At 42.0% G+C, this 16,056-nt stretch overlaps 3 protein-coding genes across 3 annotated transcripts; all 3 read right to left on the bottom strand.

Annotated features, from left to right (window-relative positions):
* Nucleotides 1–49: 49 nt before the first annotated feature.
* On the bottom strand, nt 50–4,227 carry rab25b (RAB25, member RAS oncogene family b). Its single transcript, XM_076280855.1, has 5 exons — nt 3,941–4,227; nt 1,689–1,884; nt 942–1,135; nt 702–782; nt 50–586 (listed from the first exon to the last, which is right to left on the bottom strand). Exons 1-5 carry the CDS (start codon nt 3,975–3,977, stop codon nt 462–464), a joined length of 633 nt encoding a protein of 210 aa, XP_076136970.1. The 5' UTR covers nt 3,978–4,227; the 3' UTR covers nt 50–461.
* Nucleotides 4,228–4,557: 330 nt separating this feature from the next.
* lamtor2 (late endosomal/lysosomal adaptor, MAPK and MTOR activator 2) lies at nt 4,558–8,318 on the bottom strand. Its single transcript, XM_076280854.1, has 4 exons — nt 8,142–8,318; nt 7,649–7,811; nt 7,323–7,412; nt 4,558–5,137 (listed from the first exon to the last, which is right to left on the bottom strand). Exons 1-4 carry the CDS (start codon nt 8,207–8,209, stop codon nt 5,081–5,083), a joined length of 378 nt encoding a protein of 125 aa, XP_076136969.1. The 5' UTR covers nt 8,210–8,318; the 3' UTR covers nt 4,558–5,080.
* A 622-nt stretch (nt 8,319–8,940) lies between these two features.
* On the bottom strand, nt 8,941–15,729 carry ubqln4 (ubiquilin 4). The gene is made up of 11 exons (XM_076280853.1): nt 15,559–15,729; nt 14,464–14,615; nt 14,115–14,281; nt 13,759–14,021; nt 13,246–13,404; nt 12,394–12,634; nt 11,633–11,772; nt 11,443–11,526; nt 11,160–11,275; nt 10,715–11,042; nt 8,941–10,406 (listed from the first exon to the last, which is right to left on the bottom strand). Exons 1-11 carry the CDS (start codon nt 15,703–15,705, stop codon nt 10,254–10,256), a joined length of 1,950 nt encoding a protein of 649 aa, XP_076136968.1. The 5' UTR covers nt 15,706–15,729; the 3' UTR covers nt 8,941–10,253.
* Between the last annotated feature and the right edge of the window lie 327 nt (nt 15,730–16,056).

Raw genomic sequence — 16,056 nt, 5'->3', positions numbered from 1 at the left:
CTACTTTACTAGCCTATAATTTCAGATACAAATACATGGACCTTAAAACTTTATATGACAAGAATAATTTATTGTAGTGATGGGAAAGACAAATCAGATTAGATCAGTAAAATCAATTTAACAGAAAGGTGTACAACAGTTTATCTAAAGGTAAACCTGCACTTTGATATGCCACGGTTTCAGATACTGTGAAAATTGTGTCTCTCATTTAAAAAAACAAAACCAATTACAATATGGATCATAACCAGAACATAACAGTGAAACGCACGCTCTTCCACTTAACACAAAGCCCATACGCTTATCTGTAAGACACAAGCATGACTGCGATCATCTAGTGTGTTTGTAAAGAATATAATTTATTTGTTCTAGTCACTAAAATTCACATGCTATTGTATAACACAAGACAAAGACTTTCAGCAGAGATTCTTGAACTTTAAGGGTTAGAGTCCATTTAAAAAGTATCAGACATTCCTGCAGCATGGTTTATTCTCTTCATTATTGGTGGATAGAGCATTCTCGCTAGTCAACGTCACAGCACTGATTGAGCCTCTGGTCACTTCTCTGCTGGACACTTTCTTGTGGATCTCTGCAAAGAAATGAGAGTACTCATGTCATATCAGAGGACTTCAGTCAAGTGTTAGGACAGTATGATATTGAAATTATAGTTATTAACAGAGTTAGAATTGTAATTTGTAATTTACCAGTAAGGACATTGTTAAAGGCAACCTCGACATTTGTGGATTCTAAAGCAGAGGTCTCCATGAACAACAAGCCATTCTTTTCTGCATCAAGGGGCAAAAAATGTTTTAAAACTCAGAATATAAATGTCCTTGAAAATATAATGGAAATTCATTCAAGTGGTCCAACTCATTATACATGACCCATCAAAAAAATAATTATTTTTGCTTTATTTTGAGAACTGGCATTAATTTAATGAATACCTGCGAAGCTCTTGGCATCCTCAGTGGGAACTGACCGCACAGATGCCAGGTCAGACTTGTTTCCTACCAACATGACGACTATGTGGGGGTCTGCATGATCGTATAGCTCCTTCAGCCACCGTGCTGCACTCTCATAAGTAAGGTGCTTTGAAATGTCATAGACAAGCAGAGCTCCAACTGCACCCCTGTAATATCTGGAGAGAATGCACCAAAAAGACTAAATGAGGAACACATTGAAACAGCAAATGTGGGTGGACAGACAGAAAAACAACTCTGGGGAGAATGTTTCTAGGGTTAAAATGAGGTAAAGAAACAATCTCTTCAGTTGTCCTGGCTAACCAAAAGGAATTCCTGTGTAACTTCCATAAAAAATACATGGAAGGCATTTATGGTTTGTATTGTTCCTCCAAATAAAATAAAATAAGCAACACAGGTAGGTCACAAAAACTGAATTATAATGTTACCAATGTACCAATTAGAGGATTTGTTTCTCAAACAAGCTTAAGGCTCCATGCCATCATTTCCCCCCCAATGTTGATGTGAACACATGGGTCAAATTGTATATAAGACTAATTTAAAGTTGTTGGTGTTAGGAATCAGAGCATCCCCAGCAGGAAACACACTATATAACAAAACATATCTGTTGAGAGGAAGGACGGCATTTTGAGCACATCTGTCATTCTCCTAGTAGACTGACAAGTGGTCAGTTTGTAGCAGAGGTGTCAGAAATCTTGAGTAGTAACCCACGCTGAAGTGATGGCCCTGTAGCGCTCCAGGCCGGCCGTGTCCCAGATCTGGGCCTTGATCGTGAGGCCGTTCAGCTGCACGGTCCTCGTGCTGAACTCCACTCCAATGGTGGTGCGGCTGTCGTGGTTGAACTCATTTTTGGTGAAGCGTGACAGCAGGTTGCTTTTGCCCACACCAGACTCGCCAATCAGAACCACTAGAGGCAACAAGAAGAACAGTCATCTGAGAATTAGCATTCCACTGCAATTAGCTCAACTAACTGAACTGTGGCAGTTACAAATAGAATAGTATAATGTTGCAGGATCATAGCAATTTAAAGATAGAGATAACTAGTTACTAATAAATAGCAATGTTTCCAGAAAGATGAGGTAGTCTATGTCCAGTGAAGGAGTGTAGATATGAGGTTGCATTTGAACTATGTAAAATACAGTCCCTAGTATCCACAGAATATGTTACAAATCCTTAAATGACCATGGTGCACATTTGAGATTGGGCAATGGGTGAAACACTGCAGTTAAGTGCTCTAAATGAACGAGTAATACCAGACACTAGACACTCCCTGTGATATCTGGCCTCCAGTCTTAATGCTATCAGTAAGTCAGGACATGTATTTTCAACAGTAAAAAAGGAAGGGAAAGGGAGGGGCATTGTATGGTGCTCTCTTGCACATCACTGATCCTACTGTGATACAAGACCAAACAAGGTGGTGGGGGCAGTTGGTGATGTGCACTTGCAAGAGAAAAAGAAACATTGTTTTGCACACTTAGTCTGATATGTGAGTAGAGTGTTTCCCCCCCTCAAAGTTGCAGGCAGCAAGGAATCAGTCAGTCACTATATAACACCTGAAGACTGGTATGCATTACACATGCTGGTGGCATTCACCACCTCTCCTACTGTTGGCAGCTGATTCACCTTTCACATTGCTTGGAGTGGAGTAAAGGAGACTAAGTAAGACATTCTTGACACTGGGGGAGATACAGGGGTTGTGACAATGGAATTATATTCAGTGACTTTCCCAGAACACCAGGAGTGACCAAGTTAAATATTGTGTGACATGTTGCTTGGGGCCAGTTTCTTTCAAGTGTTAAGGCGTTCATTTTGCATTGTTTTCAACCAGCCCAGTTATTTTGACAAATATGACTCAAAATAGTTCAGTTATTTCTCAAAACATTCAAGTGCTGCTAGCTTTGTCTGAACCGCACAGTGGGTGACCATAAAGTAGCCTAAGACAGTGTGAAGGAAACTTTGAGTTGCTCAACTTTCGTCTGTTTTGGGTAATTGTTCACCGCACTGGCAATGACAGACCGTTGTTTCCCTTTTGTTTTCATAAGCAAGATGAAAACAACTACAAACTATGCTTCCCCTCCTCTACTCAGTAACCTATCTTATGCAAACAGTAGTCAGGTTGCCATGGTGAAAAGGACCCAAGACCTTGAAGCATTCCGAAAAGCTCTGTTTATATTTTTGAGAAACAGCACCTTAGGAAAACATAGTTCTGCTTGTTTCCCATTGTCATACTTTAGGATTTAATTCCTACAAACTCTTTGGACAGAAAAACAAAAGTTTTATATGAACTATAAAAAGGCCTTATAAACCACTCAAAGAAGATGTAGCCTATTGTTTTCTATCAGTATCATTTCACTTGCATTATTGAACCCCTTCTCTACTAGCAGAAACTCAAACATAACAGCATGTTTTCTCCGTGCATAACTCAAACCCTGGGTCATATGAAGGGCTTTAGATGCATCCGAGCGAATACAAAAATGAATGACATGGCAACAAAGATGGTATCACGTTTTGGATATAAATCATGGGGCACGTGATCCATTACATTACACAAAAAAACGTATTTTATTGAGGCTTCACCCAATTTTATGCCATATCACACACCAAGCATAAGTACATTTAGTTGAGACATTTTGTAATGAAGATTATTCTTCTTTGAAATGCTTTATGAAATGAAAGGGTGTAATGAAATGCCTAAATTATTGACCATTTAAAGTTTAATAATAATAATAAAAACTTTGTCCAGAGTATTTAACAGTCTTATCAAACCAGTTTCCTTTATTTACCTAAGCTACAACTAACTATTTAGGGGCGAGAACCTGCCACGCACTTTGTACTGTAATGTTAACTGTAATAGTTTAATCTTTATTAGTATGTATTCACTTGGCTTTGACAACATATACCATCATGCACATATATGTAAATATACTTTACAAGTATCTTTAAACAGTAAAGACACAACTCACCCTTAAAGACGAAATTATAAGCCTCATCTGACCCCATGCTTAGCCCATTCGGTAGTTCCTCAACAGCCTGGCTTAAATCTGGAGGCGTCTTTCAAACTGAGATTGCAGACTGATGACAATACCTTGAAGACTGTTTCTCTTCACCACATGGTCAAAAGACTAACAGTAAATGGCTACTATATGGATTCTATCCCATTAGCATTAGACTGGTTTTCTCTCTGTTTAGTTGAGGACAGTTTAGTTGTGTACAAGGAACTGCCCTGCTCTGAAGCCAGATAGTTCCGCTAACAAGAGCAGTGGGGGTTGGGGGGAGGCGTGCCCTTCAGGAAGGCGAGAAGGCAGGTTGAACAGGTAGGGCGATACAGGCACAGGTGCAGTGATACAGGCAGTGCTTTCGCTCTGCACCTGCTCAACCAATGAGATCACTTCCTCTCACAAAGAGCCAGTCATTATACTATATGGTGCCACAGTGGCCCCTGACATGGAACTCATATCTGATTTTGGTATTTGAGGTAAATATTTATATCTCAGCTACTGAATTACTGTACCTGAGATGATTACATTTACTTTGAAAACATTTCTGTTTTTCATTTAAAGAAATAACTATTGCACTGACATAATGCATATATCTTTATTCAAAATACACAAGACATACAGTATATGATCTTAAACAAGGGATGATGGTTTTAAATGGGCGTTTTAATACAATTACTTAATATATATACTTGCGTGTTTTCAGCATCTTTAAGTACATTTGTACAAATTGTTGACATTGTACACATTTCATACAAAAAAAATCTTTCATTTTCACATATATCTTCCAGATTGTTGAGCAGAGACAAGCACAACAGAAGGCATTGTTTCTCACACAGGCAAAGCTGTTAGTTCACAAAGAAAACAACACACACAGCAGTCTATACAGAACATCACACATACCTTTAACCCTGCAGATATGAGTGTGAGCGTGTAAAATAGTTATATAAATAAATAGTTAATTCTCTGTGAAGACAGTTGACAGCATTCTAAGTCAAAGTCCAGACTTCCCCACATGCAGCCACACTTGAGCGCACAAAGTGAGTCTCCCTTCTGCACCCAAAACATGACACCAGAAAGAGGAAGAAGTGATTTCATTAATTTTCTCTAAGATGCTGCCACTTGTGTCAAGGGTTCCTCCAGGTATTGTACAAGCGCTTCCGCCTAAAAAAAACAAAATAATGATGCATCTTAAACAAGTGGTTTAACGTTAAATATGAATGAAATAGATGTGTGTGTGTGTGTGTGATAGTGTGATACAGTAGATAGTGTGATGATGTGTGTGTGATAGATAGTGTGTGTGAGTGTGTGTGTGTGTGTGTGTGTGTATTAAAGGTTGTATCAGCGATAGCGGGGATACGTCACTTCTGCTGATGTTCAAACAAAACAGAGAGCTAGCTCGCTACTCCGTCCTGGGCAATTAAAACTCTCCTAAACGCGCATCTCGTCAGTTATTGGTTAAAACACTTTATTTTGATTTTGAGGGGTTGCCAACCCTTGTTGGTAGCAATTGTTTTTGTGTACAGATCTCGGAGCCTATAGGCTGCCTACAGAGACGCGTTTTTTTGACGGCCTGCTTATGGGGCAGGCAGCTAGCGGATCTTTAGGAGATTTGTAGAAGTTTGCATGATAACTACCTGGTGGTTATAATGTTAACGTGAGAGGAGGTGGTGCTTGACCCTAGATGAGTGCACTACAGGCCTCGGAGGTGTACAATGAAGCCATCTCACAGGGCTCCTCAAACAAATACCTTACTGTTTTTATTAACAGTTCACTGACCTGGAGCATACATGTTGACAGCCTGTATGGCAGACTACAACAACATCTGCATCAAGTTCACAGGGTTGACCCAAAATGTATGGTAATCTTTTATCAGGCAATCTTGAAAAACTTAGTCAGATAGGGCACCACACCACTGCCTGATTTGGTAACCTCTCTGTGCAACTTAATTCAAAACTAGTCTGTCTCATGCAAACTGCATAAAAGATAAGGTGACTGACAGCATCCATCCCTTTGGTCTACCCATGAGCAGACTGTTAAGCAAGCCAACAAGATTATTCTTTCACACAAGCTTTGCGTCAGACAACTTGAAGGTATCAGAGTTTTGTATATCAGTTAACTTTGAAGCAGGCACCTTACTTTGGATAGAAAATAGCATTAGATCATAGGAGAAATTAGACGGGAATATCTCAACATTAGGCGCCTCCGATATGTTTAGTGTTCTAAACTGGGCAGCCGTGGCCTACTGGTTAGGGGTTCGGGCTTATAACCGAAGGGTTGCCGGTTCGATCCCCGAGCACTGCTCTCCCATGCTCACATCCACAGCTGAAGTGTCCTTGAGCAAGGCACCTAACCCCTCACTGCTCCCCAAGCGCCGCTGTAGCAAGATAGCTCACTGCTCTGGGTTAGTGTGTGCTTCACCTCACTGTATGTTCACTGTGTGCTCTGTGTGTTCACTAATTCACGGATGGGATAAATGCAGAGACTAAATTCCTTGTATACGCAAGTATACTTGGCCTATAAACCTGATTTACATTTACATTAAAGATGTCAAATAGCTCTTTATAGTTACCAAAATGATAGCTAAGGAGCCAGACGTGAACACATGGATATCTATAAAAATATCTATAAACACGGTACAATTAAACAAAATACTTTTATAACCCTGGAGCCAGCTCCATACTGTGGTCTCAATGCCGATGTAGCTTTTGTATAACTATAAGTACATATACTCTTTTGATCCCGTGAGGGAAATTTGGTCTCTGCATTGGTCTCTGCATTTATCCCAATCCGTGAATTAGTGAAACACACACAGCACACACACAGTGAGGTGAAGCACACACTAATCCTGGCGCAGTGAGCTGCCTGAATCAACGGGGGCGCTCGGGGAGCAGTGAGGGGTTAGGTGCCTTGCTCAAGGGCACTTCAGCCGTGCCTACTGGTCGGGGTTCGAACCGGCAACCCTCCGGTTACAGGTCCGAAGTGCTAACCAGTAGGCTACGGCTGCCCCTCCAACAATATGGCATACCTGGTACTACCCACAAATAATGACAAATATCCACAAATGCCAGTATGTTTGAGTGAAGTAATATCGGAGTCAACTCATGTGCTACATAATGAATACCAGTTCCTACCATCAGGTTTAGAATACCATAAGGCCTATTTATTGATGATTGACCATTAACCAGTTATAGCGCCTCTCTGTAGGCCTCTGCTTATACAATTTTCTACACTTTGGGACAATAAATGTTATGCAATGTTATCTATGCTAGTTCAAATAATACTCTGAGCTCACTTGGCATTTCAATGTAGTATAGTATTTTTTCCTGCAGTCCAGACAGTCTCTTACCTTGGCTTTCAGCATTCCAAAGCCCACTGTCTCTTTGGCATACATACACAACAATAGGTTTGCGACACGAGTGATGGCCACTCTCCCCTCCTGTAAAGTGGTCAAATAGATATTTCAAATCAATCGTTTGGCGATATTTTGCGTCTGTAATGTTCATTAGTAATCTACAAAATAAGTGTTGCTAAATGGAATCAAATAAGCAATATAGGACATCAACATACAGCATACAGAGATCAACGTCATCAACGCCACCGCAACATCATCTTCACATTGGTACAATTTCGATAGAGCTAATCCCTAAACCAAAAGGAAAAGGCCATGCTTACCATGCAGTCCATTAAGATGAATTTCAGTTTGTCCTCGTTGAAAGCTAGATGACCATTTTTGTCATAGGCTGCCCAAATGTTGCTGGCAATAGCCGCAGTGACCCGTGCGTCTGTGTCACCATAGCCAGAGTATGCCAGAAGAGAACCTTCGTTGTTCAATAGTCTAGGAGAGCATGAATTATCATTTTAGTTTATCAACATTACGTTGGGTTAATCGATCCCTTTCACTTGCTGAATACAAAGTTGGTAAAATATTTAGGCAAATCGCGTTAGGCACAAAGAAATAGAAATAAAATAAGCTGTTTATATAAACTTTGAAAGAGTCATTTTACCAATCCACCAGGGGAGTAAAAGGGTGTCTAACTTAGCAGCTACATGACCTAGCAGGCTAGCATCTAGCTTCCTTTCTACCACTGCACAATTTAGTTTGTTAGCAATGTAAACGTTAGCATGTTAGCATAATATTACGTATTTTGACCCAGGCAATACTTACAATGTGCTTTGAACTCCGTTTGTATTTGCTTGGCTGAGAACTTGGGTCAAAGCCTTTGGTCGTAACATTTCCGATAATTTAAAATGACTGCTGTCAACACAAAAGATTGGAAGTAGGAATGAAGATAGATATTTGGGCACATACGTTCCGTGGACGCGGTCAGGTGATAACTGCACGAGGGATCACTGTTGCATACTGGGAGATGTAGTTGTTCTACTGTTAATCACATGTCCATGGTCGGTCATTTAGGTCCAGTTTACGTCTGCTTACGCTGGCTTTGCCGTTACTGCTAGCGAAATAAAGCTCGTCGAGGCCTGCGCTCAATCTAGAATGGCCCATTATGTTTTTTTCTTCTTCTTCTGAGCAGGTTCCCTCTTAGTTTGTCTGAGCAATAAGACGGACTATTAGGAACCATTTTACTGAACAATCACTGCCCGGCATGTGCATGGTGACGTTATAACTCCGTCAAGTTAACTCTGTTCAGAGTTTAACATCCAGGAAAAATACAGTGATGTGACTTAGCAATGACAAAAAAGGCTAACCTGGTGTTTAAGTGGCTACTCTACCTCAATTACATGGGGATTTGTGACGTAGGTTTTAAATAAAGGATGACACTCACATGGAATGCAAGTTTCCACTTTCTGTCAGTTATACCCCAATATCCACACAAACTATCCTTCTATCATTGCAATGGTAGAAAACAATGATCAGCTACGTAAATAATAAACACCACTTGATTTGCATTAACCTTCAATAATTACCAGAGTAAAGTCTAAACAATGGACTACCGACATGCAGCAAGAGGCAAAGTTGAAGACATTTTAATTCACATCAAAATTCAACTGTTAGTTGCATTAGACTGCTGTAAGCTAGCCATATAGTTGGTGAACAGGTTGAAAATAAAGCATCATAGCTATCATGCTATTCCGTTACTGGCAGATCTTAAGTATGATGCTGCATCAAATGTACAAGTTTTTTCTTTTTTTTCCAAGCACAGCAGCAATCTCTTCTATGTCAAAGAATAGGGATATGGACAAAATAAAAGTTGTAAGCTTCTTAACATGGCTCTTCAGCTTAGAAATATTTATTGATACCTTGTTACATTCTTAACCATACGGAAAAGCCTCAACCATAGTTTCATGTACACCTGTCAGTAAGCAATGACTAAAGGAGATGACAATGCCTTTTTTTCTCGAGTAATTATATCTTTTCTTCCCATTCCAAATCCATTCCTCTCTACAGAAGCTGAAGTGTAAGCAATCATCTGAGTCAGGGTGTTATGGTGCTCAAACAGGGATTCCAACATCCTCATCAATATTAGATTTCAATTAACACGTCAAATGTCAAGGAATTCTCAAAGCAGTGTGAAATGAGACGGGGCGGCACAGGAAGGGAGAGAGAGGAGAGAGAGAGGCGGGTGAGGGAGAAACGTCTACAGCTGTTGCAATAAATACTGATCTTAATCCAGCATGATCAAGGAGAGACTGAGAGAATTAAGATGAAGTGAGCATTCTTACGAAACACAGGGAGTCTTTGTTCTAAGAATTAAAAAGGCTTATTTCCCCCTACAACGCCTCCTACCACAAGTACTGCCTCGACAGAGAATTTTACGCATGTACGTTTGTCTCAATCCGAAAAGGAATGGTCGGCTAAGAGGGAGGAAGCACAGAGGACAAAAGTTCAGCTGTGTGTGTGTATCATCTTGTTAGGGTCTCAGCTGTCAGCGAGCAGAGGGGGGAAAGATGTTAGTATGACATCATTTCATACTGATTACTTTGTTGGTTTGCCCAGTTAATTTTAGTTTTGAAAACCCCAATTCCTATGATTTTCACAGATCAACCAGAGGGGACGGGAGGGGGTGAGGTGGGTAAGAAAGGGTGGGAAAAAAAGAAAAGAAAGAAAAAAGGAAAACAGAAAGAAGATGATGCAATTGGAATTCAGTCTATTCAGGGGGGTTGCTGTTGTAGATTTAGTTTGTTTTTTCTTTTTTTTTCTCATGTGGTGAAGGATTGTGTTCATTTCGTTATGATCTCCCCCATCCATCCATCCATCCATCCATCCCTCCCACTGCAGCCCCCCTGCCCCGCTCCGGGCGCTCTGGCGGCCGAGGAGTTAGGAGGGCTGGGAGCCTAGTAGTCTTTCGATGGCGGCATTGATGTCTCCCCCCGTGGCAATCAGGGCCTGCAGATTGGCCTCGCGGTTGATGAAGCCCATGGCGCTCAGCTGCTCCAGCTGCTGCTGAAACCTCACCTCTGGAGTCTGGGTCTGCACAGGTCAAAGGGCACATTTAGCTTAGCTCTCATCCTTCCACCTTTTTTGCGCTATGGGTACACGCTCTATGTGATTTTTCGATTACTGTACAATAAATATATATATTACATTTACATACACATATGGATGTCTGAACTAACAGTAAATGTCTAAATGAATGTGCATGTTCTTTTACGTTATCCATTCATTTTCCATGTTGCTGTACTTGTTAGTGGCATCAGATTTTTGCTTCAAGGAGCCAAATTATACTGGAATCTATTAAAGAGTCTAATGACACTGGCGTCTTCCTGTTTAAAACTTACTGATGCACTTCCTCCGGCAAACATCTGTAACATCTGCTGCATAAGCTGCTGCTGAGTGGGGTTGGCCCCAGCAGCGGGGGTGGACCCCTGGCCCGAGGGAGGAGGCGGGTTCTCTGCGGGCGCGCTGCCTGCTGCAGGAACAGGGGCACCTGGGATACCACCAGGGATGCCACCTGGGATGCTACCTGGGAGACCACCTGGGAGACCACCTGGGAGACCACCTGGGAGACCACCTGGGAGACCCACGGGGATACCGCCAGGCAAACCGCCAGGCAAACCACCAGGCAAACCGCCAGGCAAACCGCCAGGCAAACCGCCAGGGACGAGACTGTGGGGGAGGAGGAACAATTAGCCCAACCAATGCTGCGTTAAGTGATGTTTGCTTTAACAGAATATCCGAAGTTAAAGTAAAAAAAAAAAAAAAAAAAAAAAAAAAAATGCTTACCTGGGCATGAGCCCAGGGCATTCGGTCTGAAGGGTCTGCAGGCCTTGCTGGATCTGCATGAGGGCCTGCATGGCCCGTGGGTTCGTCATCACGGACAGGGCCTCTGGGTTCTGCATCTGTGGGTCAAACGAGGAACACCACGTGTCAAAACGCCATTCAAATGCCGTGTGTCAGAGGTCGACTAGTGGGAAGGTTCATGAAAGTTGAACTTTGTTCTGACAACAACTGACTGATACAGCGAGAAAACCACAATAGTGAGTGAAAATGGCAGGGCGGCTCTGACCTGCTGAAGAAACACGGGCAGCTGGTGTCTCAGTTGCTCCTGTAGTTGTGGGTTACCAGCAAAGAGGGGATTGTTCATCAGAACCTGTAGAACATGGAGACGTTATGATACAAAACCCAACAATCCACCCACACCACCAACATGTTTCCACAAACCCAACAACAACAAGGAACGGTGAGACCTCACAGACCTGTGAAGCGATATCTGGGTTCTGCGCCAGAGACTGCATCATACTGCGCATGTATGGAGCAGAGAGCATGTTCTGCATCAGCTGTGGGTTCTCAGAGATCTGCTGCATCAGGCTCTGCATGCCAGGACTGTTGAAAATGCCTAAAGAGACATAGTATGATTACTAAGCTTTGCACCATTAAAAATATATGCTAAATGAAGTTCTACATTCATGATTACCATCATCCACATTCCAAGTTCCATGGTAAAAAAGATCATGAAACTTCAGCATATGCACCTCTACAATTAAGTTTCTTCACCGGTGCTGCATTACATTTGCACTCATAACTCGTATTTTCTAGTTACGAGCAGGAAGTTGGAATTGGAATGTCCCCTCAAGTCATAATTCCTACTTGTTAACTCGTTTGAACTCAGAGTATCCGGAGTTCCAATTTCCAAGATGGCTGCGCCCGTTAACAGTAAATGAGAGCATCCACTGTTTATTAGCAGTTCTATCCTATTTGTGTCTCATTAAATCAGTCATAGAAACAATAATGTCCAATCTCTCTCTCTGATGCTATGTTGCCACAACCTGCTATATCAGGTAACAATCGCTAACAACAACCAATTGCAAAAACACAGTGGCATCTTCCCAGTTATGTGTTACCACTTCTGAGACAAGTGGAAGGCAGACATATCACTGGACAAGGACTTCAGGAGCAACAATGGCCAAATTAGCATACAATACAACACTGCCTGTCGTCAACGCAATGATGCCACTACCGTTTCCAAGGCTGGCTGCATCGACGCCCAGGGGGTTAGAGACGCTGGGGGTGGTTCCGCTAGTCGAGGAGCTGGTGGAGGAGGAGGTGGTGGTGGTGGTGCCAGTGGCCCTGTTCTCAGTGGAGCCGGTGCTAGAAGGGCCCCAGGGGTTTGGCAAAGGCTCTCTGTTTTCTGTCCTGGAGGGCTGAACCCCAGAGTTTTCTCCATTTCCTCCCAAGGCAGAGAAGGGGTTGTTTCCAAACTGGACAAGGGAAAGTTTTGTTAAAATGTGGGTGACTGACAAGCTGACCGTTCATAATCTCCCAATGCAAACTTGCTGAAGTTAAAATGCAAGTAAACAAATAAAAAGAAAACAATAGGTCTGCTTTTCACAACAGAACAATTTCTTGTTCAATTAGGACATAGAATATTGTTACACAATAGCAAATGTTCATATCAGACAGGAATGCACTTACATATTGTTTACAAATGGAAGTGGCTGATTATCTGTAATGCTGCATCAAGTCTGCACTAGCTAAATGTTGTGTTATGTGTGGGCTGTGGCATTCAGAGATGGTGCTATGAAGGCCCAAAACATTTGAAAATGGTTTAGATATTTTTTTAAAGAATATATTTGTTTCCTTGCCGCTAAAGGGCATTATTAACAATAAAAGAATGTTAAGACTCAGCAAATAAACAAAGGAATACCAACACAGTTATCAGCCAAATTATTTAAAACAGGATTTCAAAAATTGGTACATCCCTAACATTAAATAGATCAGTTCTAAGGACATAGCATCAATGCAAGTAAGCCCATATGCAACACATATTAATCTGAACACTGAAGCACATTTAGGTTGAATAATGCATCACCTGTTCTCTCGCAGCACTGAACATGGGCTCCTGAATGTCTGTATACATCCTCCTTAGGGCATTGTATCCACCTGGGATGCTCTCCAGGTTGCTAAGCGCCCGGTCCTGGTTACGCATCATCTCTTGCATCATAGCTGGGTTCCTTGCCAACTCCATAGTCTAAGCGGGTCAAAAAGGTGGGAGAAAATTGGCATTGATTGTAGTCAGCCAAAAGCATAGTATTTCTTTAATGCCTTATTCATTCCCTTTTACCTGTGTTAATTAATTTTTACTAAACATTAAAAAGCATGCCCTAATCCCTAACAGTAATAATTTATTAGCCTATTTTTATATATCAAACCAGCACCATCTGATCACTTTTGCTTTGTATATCATCATAAATGGAAAGCCTACCATTCGGTTGGATTGAAATAACCACATAAAAAGTTTGTCTGCCGAACGGATAAATAGATACAAGCACCATGCTGCTGATTAAGAGTGTGCGGGCAGTGCTGCTACCCCATCTCTGCACACCTGTCTCATGAGCTCGGGATTGTTGAGCATGTGCGAGATTTCTGGGTTGCGCTCCATCAGCTGCTGCATCTGTGGGTTGGCCACGATCATCTGCCGCATCAGATCCGGGTTGGACATCATGTTCTGCACCAGTGGGTTCTCCATGATCTGCGACAGCATCTCCGGGTTGGACATCAGCTGCCGCTGCATCTGCTGCTGCAGCTCCATGAAGTTGGCTGAGCCCATGCCCAAACCTGACAGATTGGACAGGTCCCCAAACCCAGCTACAAACACACAAATGGGTCTACGGTCAATGTGAGAGCCTCAAGCAAAACTGTACTGAGCTTCTGTGATGTGACAGGCAGTGTAAAACTCACACAGTAGGTTGGCAGGCTGAGCAGGGGCAGGAGATGGGCCTGTGCCCTGTGCCGTGCCCCCGGTGGACGCTGGACTAGGATTGGCAGAGCCAGTGCCACTTCTATTCACAGGTGGTGTGCCAGGGGTGGTGGACACTGATGCTTGTGAACTGCCACCTCCCGAGGCTCTGGAATAGCATTTTTTTTTTTTTTTTTTAAAAACGTCCGTTATCATTTTCCACTTATTACAATGCGACATTTGAGTGTGCCGTTGGTACATAGAGGTATATAGAAATCTCTTAAATAAACAAGACAGTAGTTCCACCAGTACCAAAAGAGGAAGAAATCAACAGTTTCAGCACAAGCTTACTTTTGCGCGGTTTTGATGACGAGGTGGACAGTGAGTCCATCTTTGATGCCGTGTTGGTTCAGCGTGTCACCGTCTTTAAGGATTTTTCCAGCAAAAATTAATACCAACTGGTCCTGTTTTGCCTTAAATCTCTTTGATATTTCCTCCTTAAACTACCAGAAAAAAACACATGAGAAAATGAATTGACCTAAAGGAAGAACAACGCAAGATGCGCAATACAGTGATCATAATGAAAGTGGCGTCAGGTGACCCATGAAAACAAGTGTCATGACAGGGGCTAGCTTGTTAACATAGTCAACGTTATCGGTGGTAGCAAGGTATTTCAGTAGGGTGTGAATGACTGGTTAGAGGAGGTAAAAGCACTATCATGCCTAGAAATCAACCTTCCCATCCTTTGTTTCAACTACTATCTCCGAAAAAATGTGATACTCATTGGCTAACGTGTTAACGTTACCTACTGATCCAGATAAGATCAGATCCGTCGAGAATGTTCTCTTTGTTAAATCGATGTGTACATCTGATTTTAACTATTTCAGTCGGCGGTTAGGTTTGGCAAGATAAACCATTCTCTAAGCTACGATACGTATTCATTTTATTCGGGAACCATAAAAGTCATCGTGAATCGTTTAATAACCAACACCTAGCCATCAACAATGTCTCTCCTTCTACCACTACGAAGAACCTTCCGATTGGCTGCCGCCATAGCCGGCTAACATTACGCCGATACACTGGTATGACTAGCTAGCCGACAGCGTCATGACATACCATTTTTTATACCTTGTAAATCCTCATTACTTCTTACAATTAGCCATTTTCTTCACGTCAACAGTCTAACATCACCACAAAGGGCACCACAAACAACACCAACAGCTGCTAAATTTAACATAATTTCAACGCTATACGCCCAATTGTCCGTGGTAAGTTAGCTAGCTAACAAGGTAGTTAGCTTGTTAGCTTTCTATCCCGTCAAAGCTAACATTAGCCATCATTCAAGTTGCATAGACAGTCAGCTAACAAGCTAGGCAGGTAGGAAGGTTGCTAGCTACTCAGGAGGCTAACAAAACATGATACACTTCTCGTTAATCACTGAAATACCTGCGCAACAGACGAATCTTCGGATATAGCTATTTCCTCTTTATCCTTCGGAGTTTTGACAGTGACCATGATAATGGTCCCGCTGGTGGCAGCATTTTCCTCGGTGTTCGTATTCACGGCAGGATCTGTGCCGCTGTTCTCCGCCATCTTTACTCCTCTTTTACTTCATTACATCACCGGACTGACAAGAATCAAAAGCTGAGTTGGAAGTTGCGCTACCTAGACTTGTTCAACAATTCCGAACTCTAGCGGTTGGGAGGGAAATTGCGTCTGAACGAATGTGAGCTGCTCTGACTTCAAACACAAGTTTGAGCAAAGTGGGTTTGGCTAGACTCTTTCAATTTTAACAAACAGGTCAGCAGTGTTGTGAGTGGGAGTTTTTAATCATCTGAGAGATGTCGCTATGGTAAAAGCAGTTTTATCCCAAAGTGATTTAGAGCAAATTATCCATGCTTTTATCACTAGGCTATAGACTATTGTAAAATTTACTCTGTTTTA

Source organism: Alosa pseudoharengus, unplaced genomic scaffold, assembly GCF_046254945.1.
Source record: "Alosa pseudoharengus isolate Yale_2024_CS ecotype anadromous, Long Island Sound unplaced genomic scaffold, YU_APseudo_1.1 YU_APseudo_1.1_scf_12, whole genome shotgun sequence".
NCBI lineage: Eukaryota > Metazoa > Chordata > Actinopteri > Clupeiformes > Clupeidae > Alosa > Alosa pseudoharengus.
Note: the sequence above shows the minus strand (reverse complement) of the source record. Positions and strands in the feature narration are given on the sequence as shown.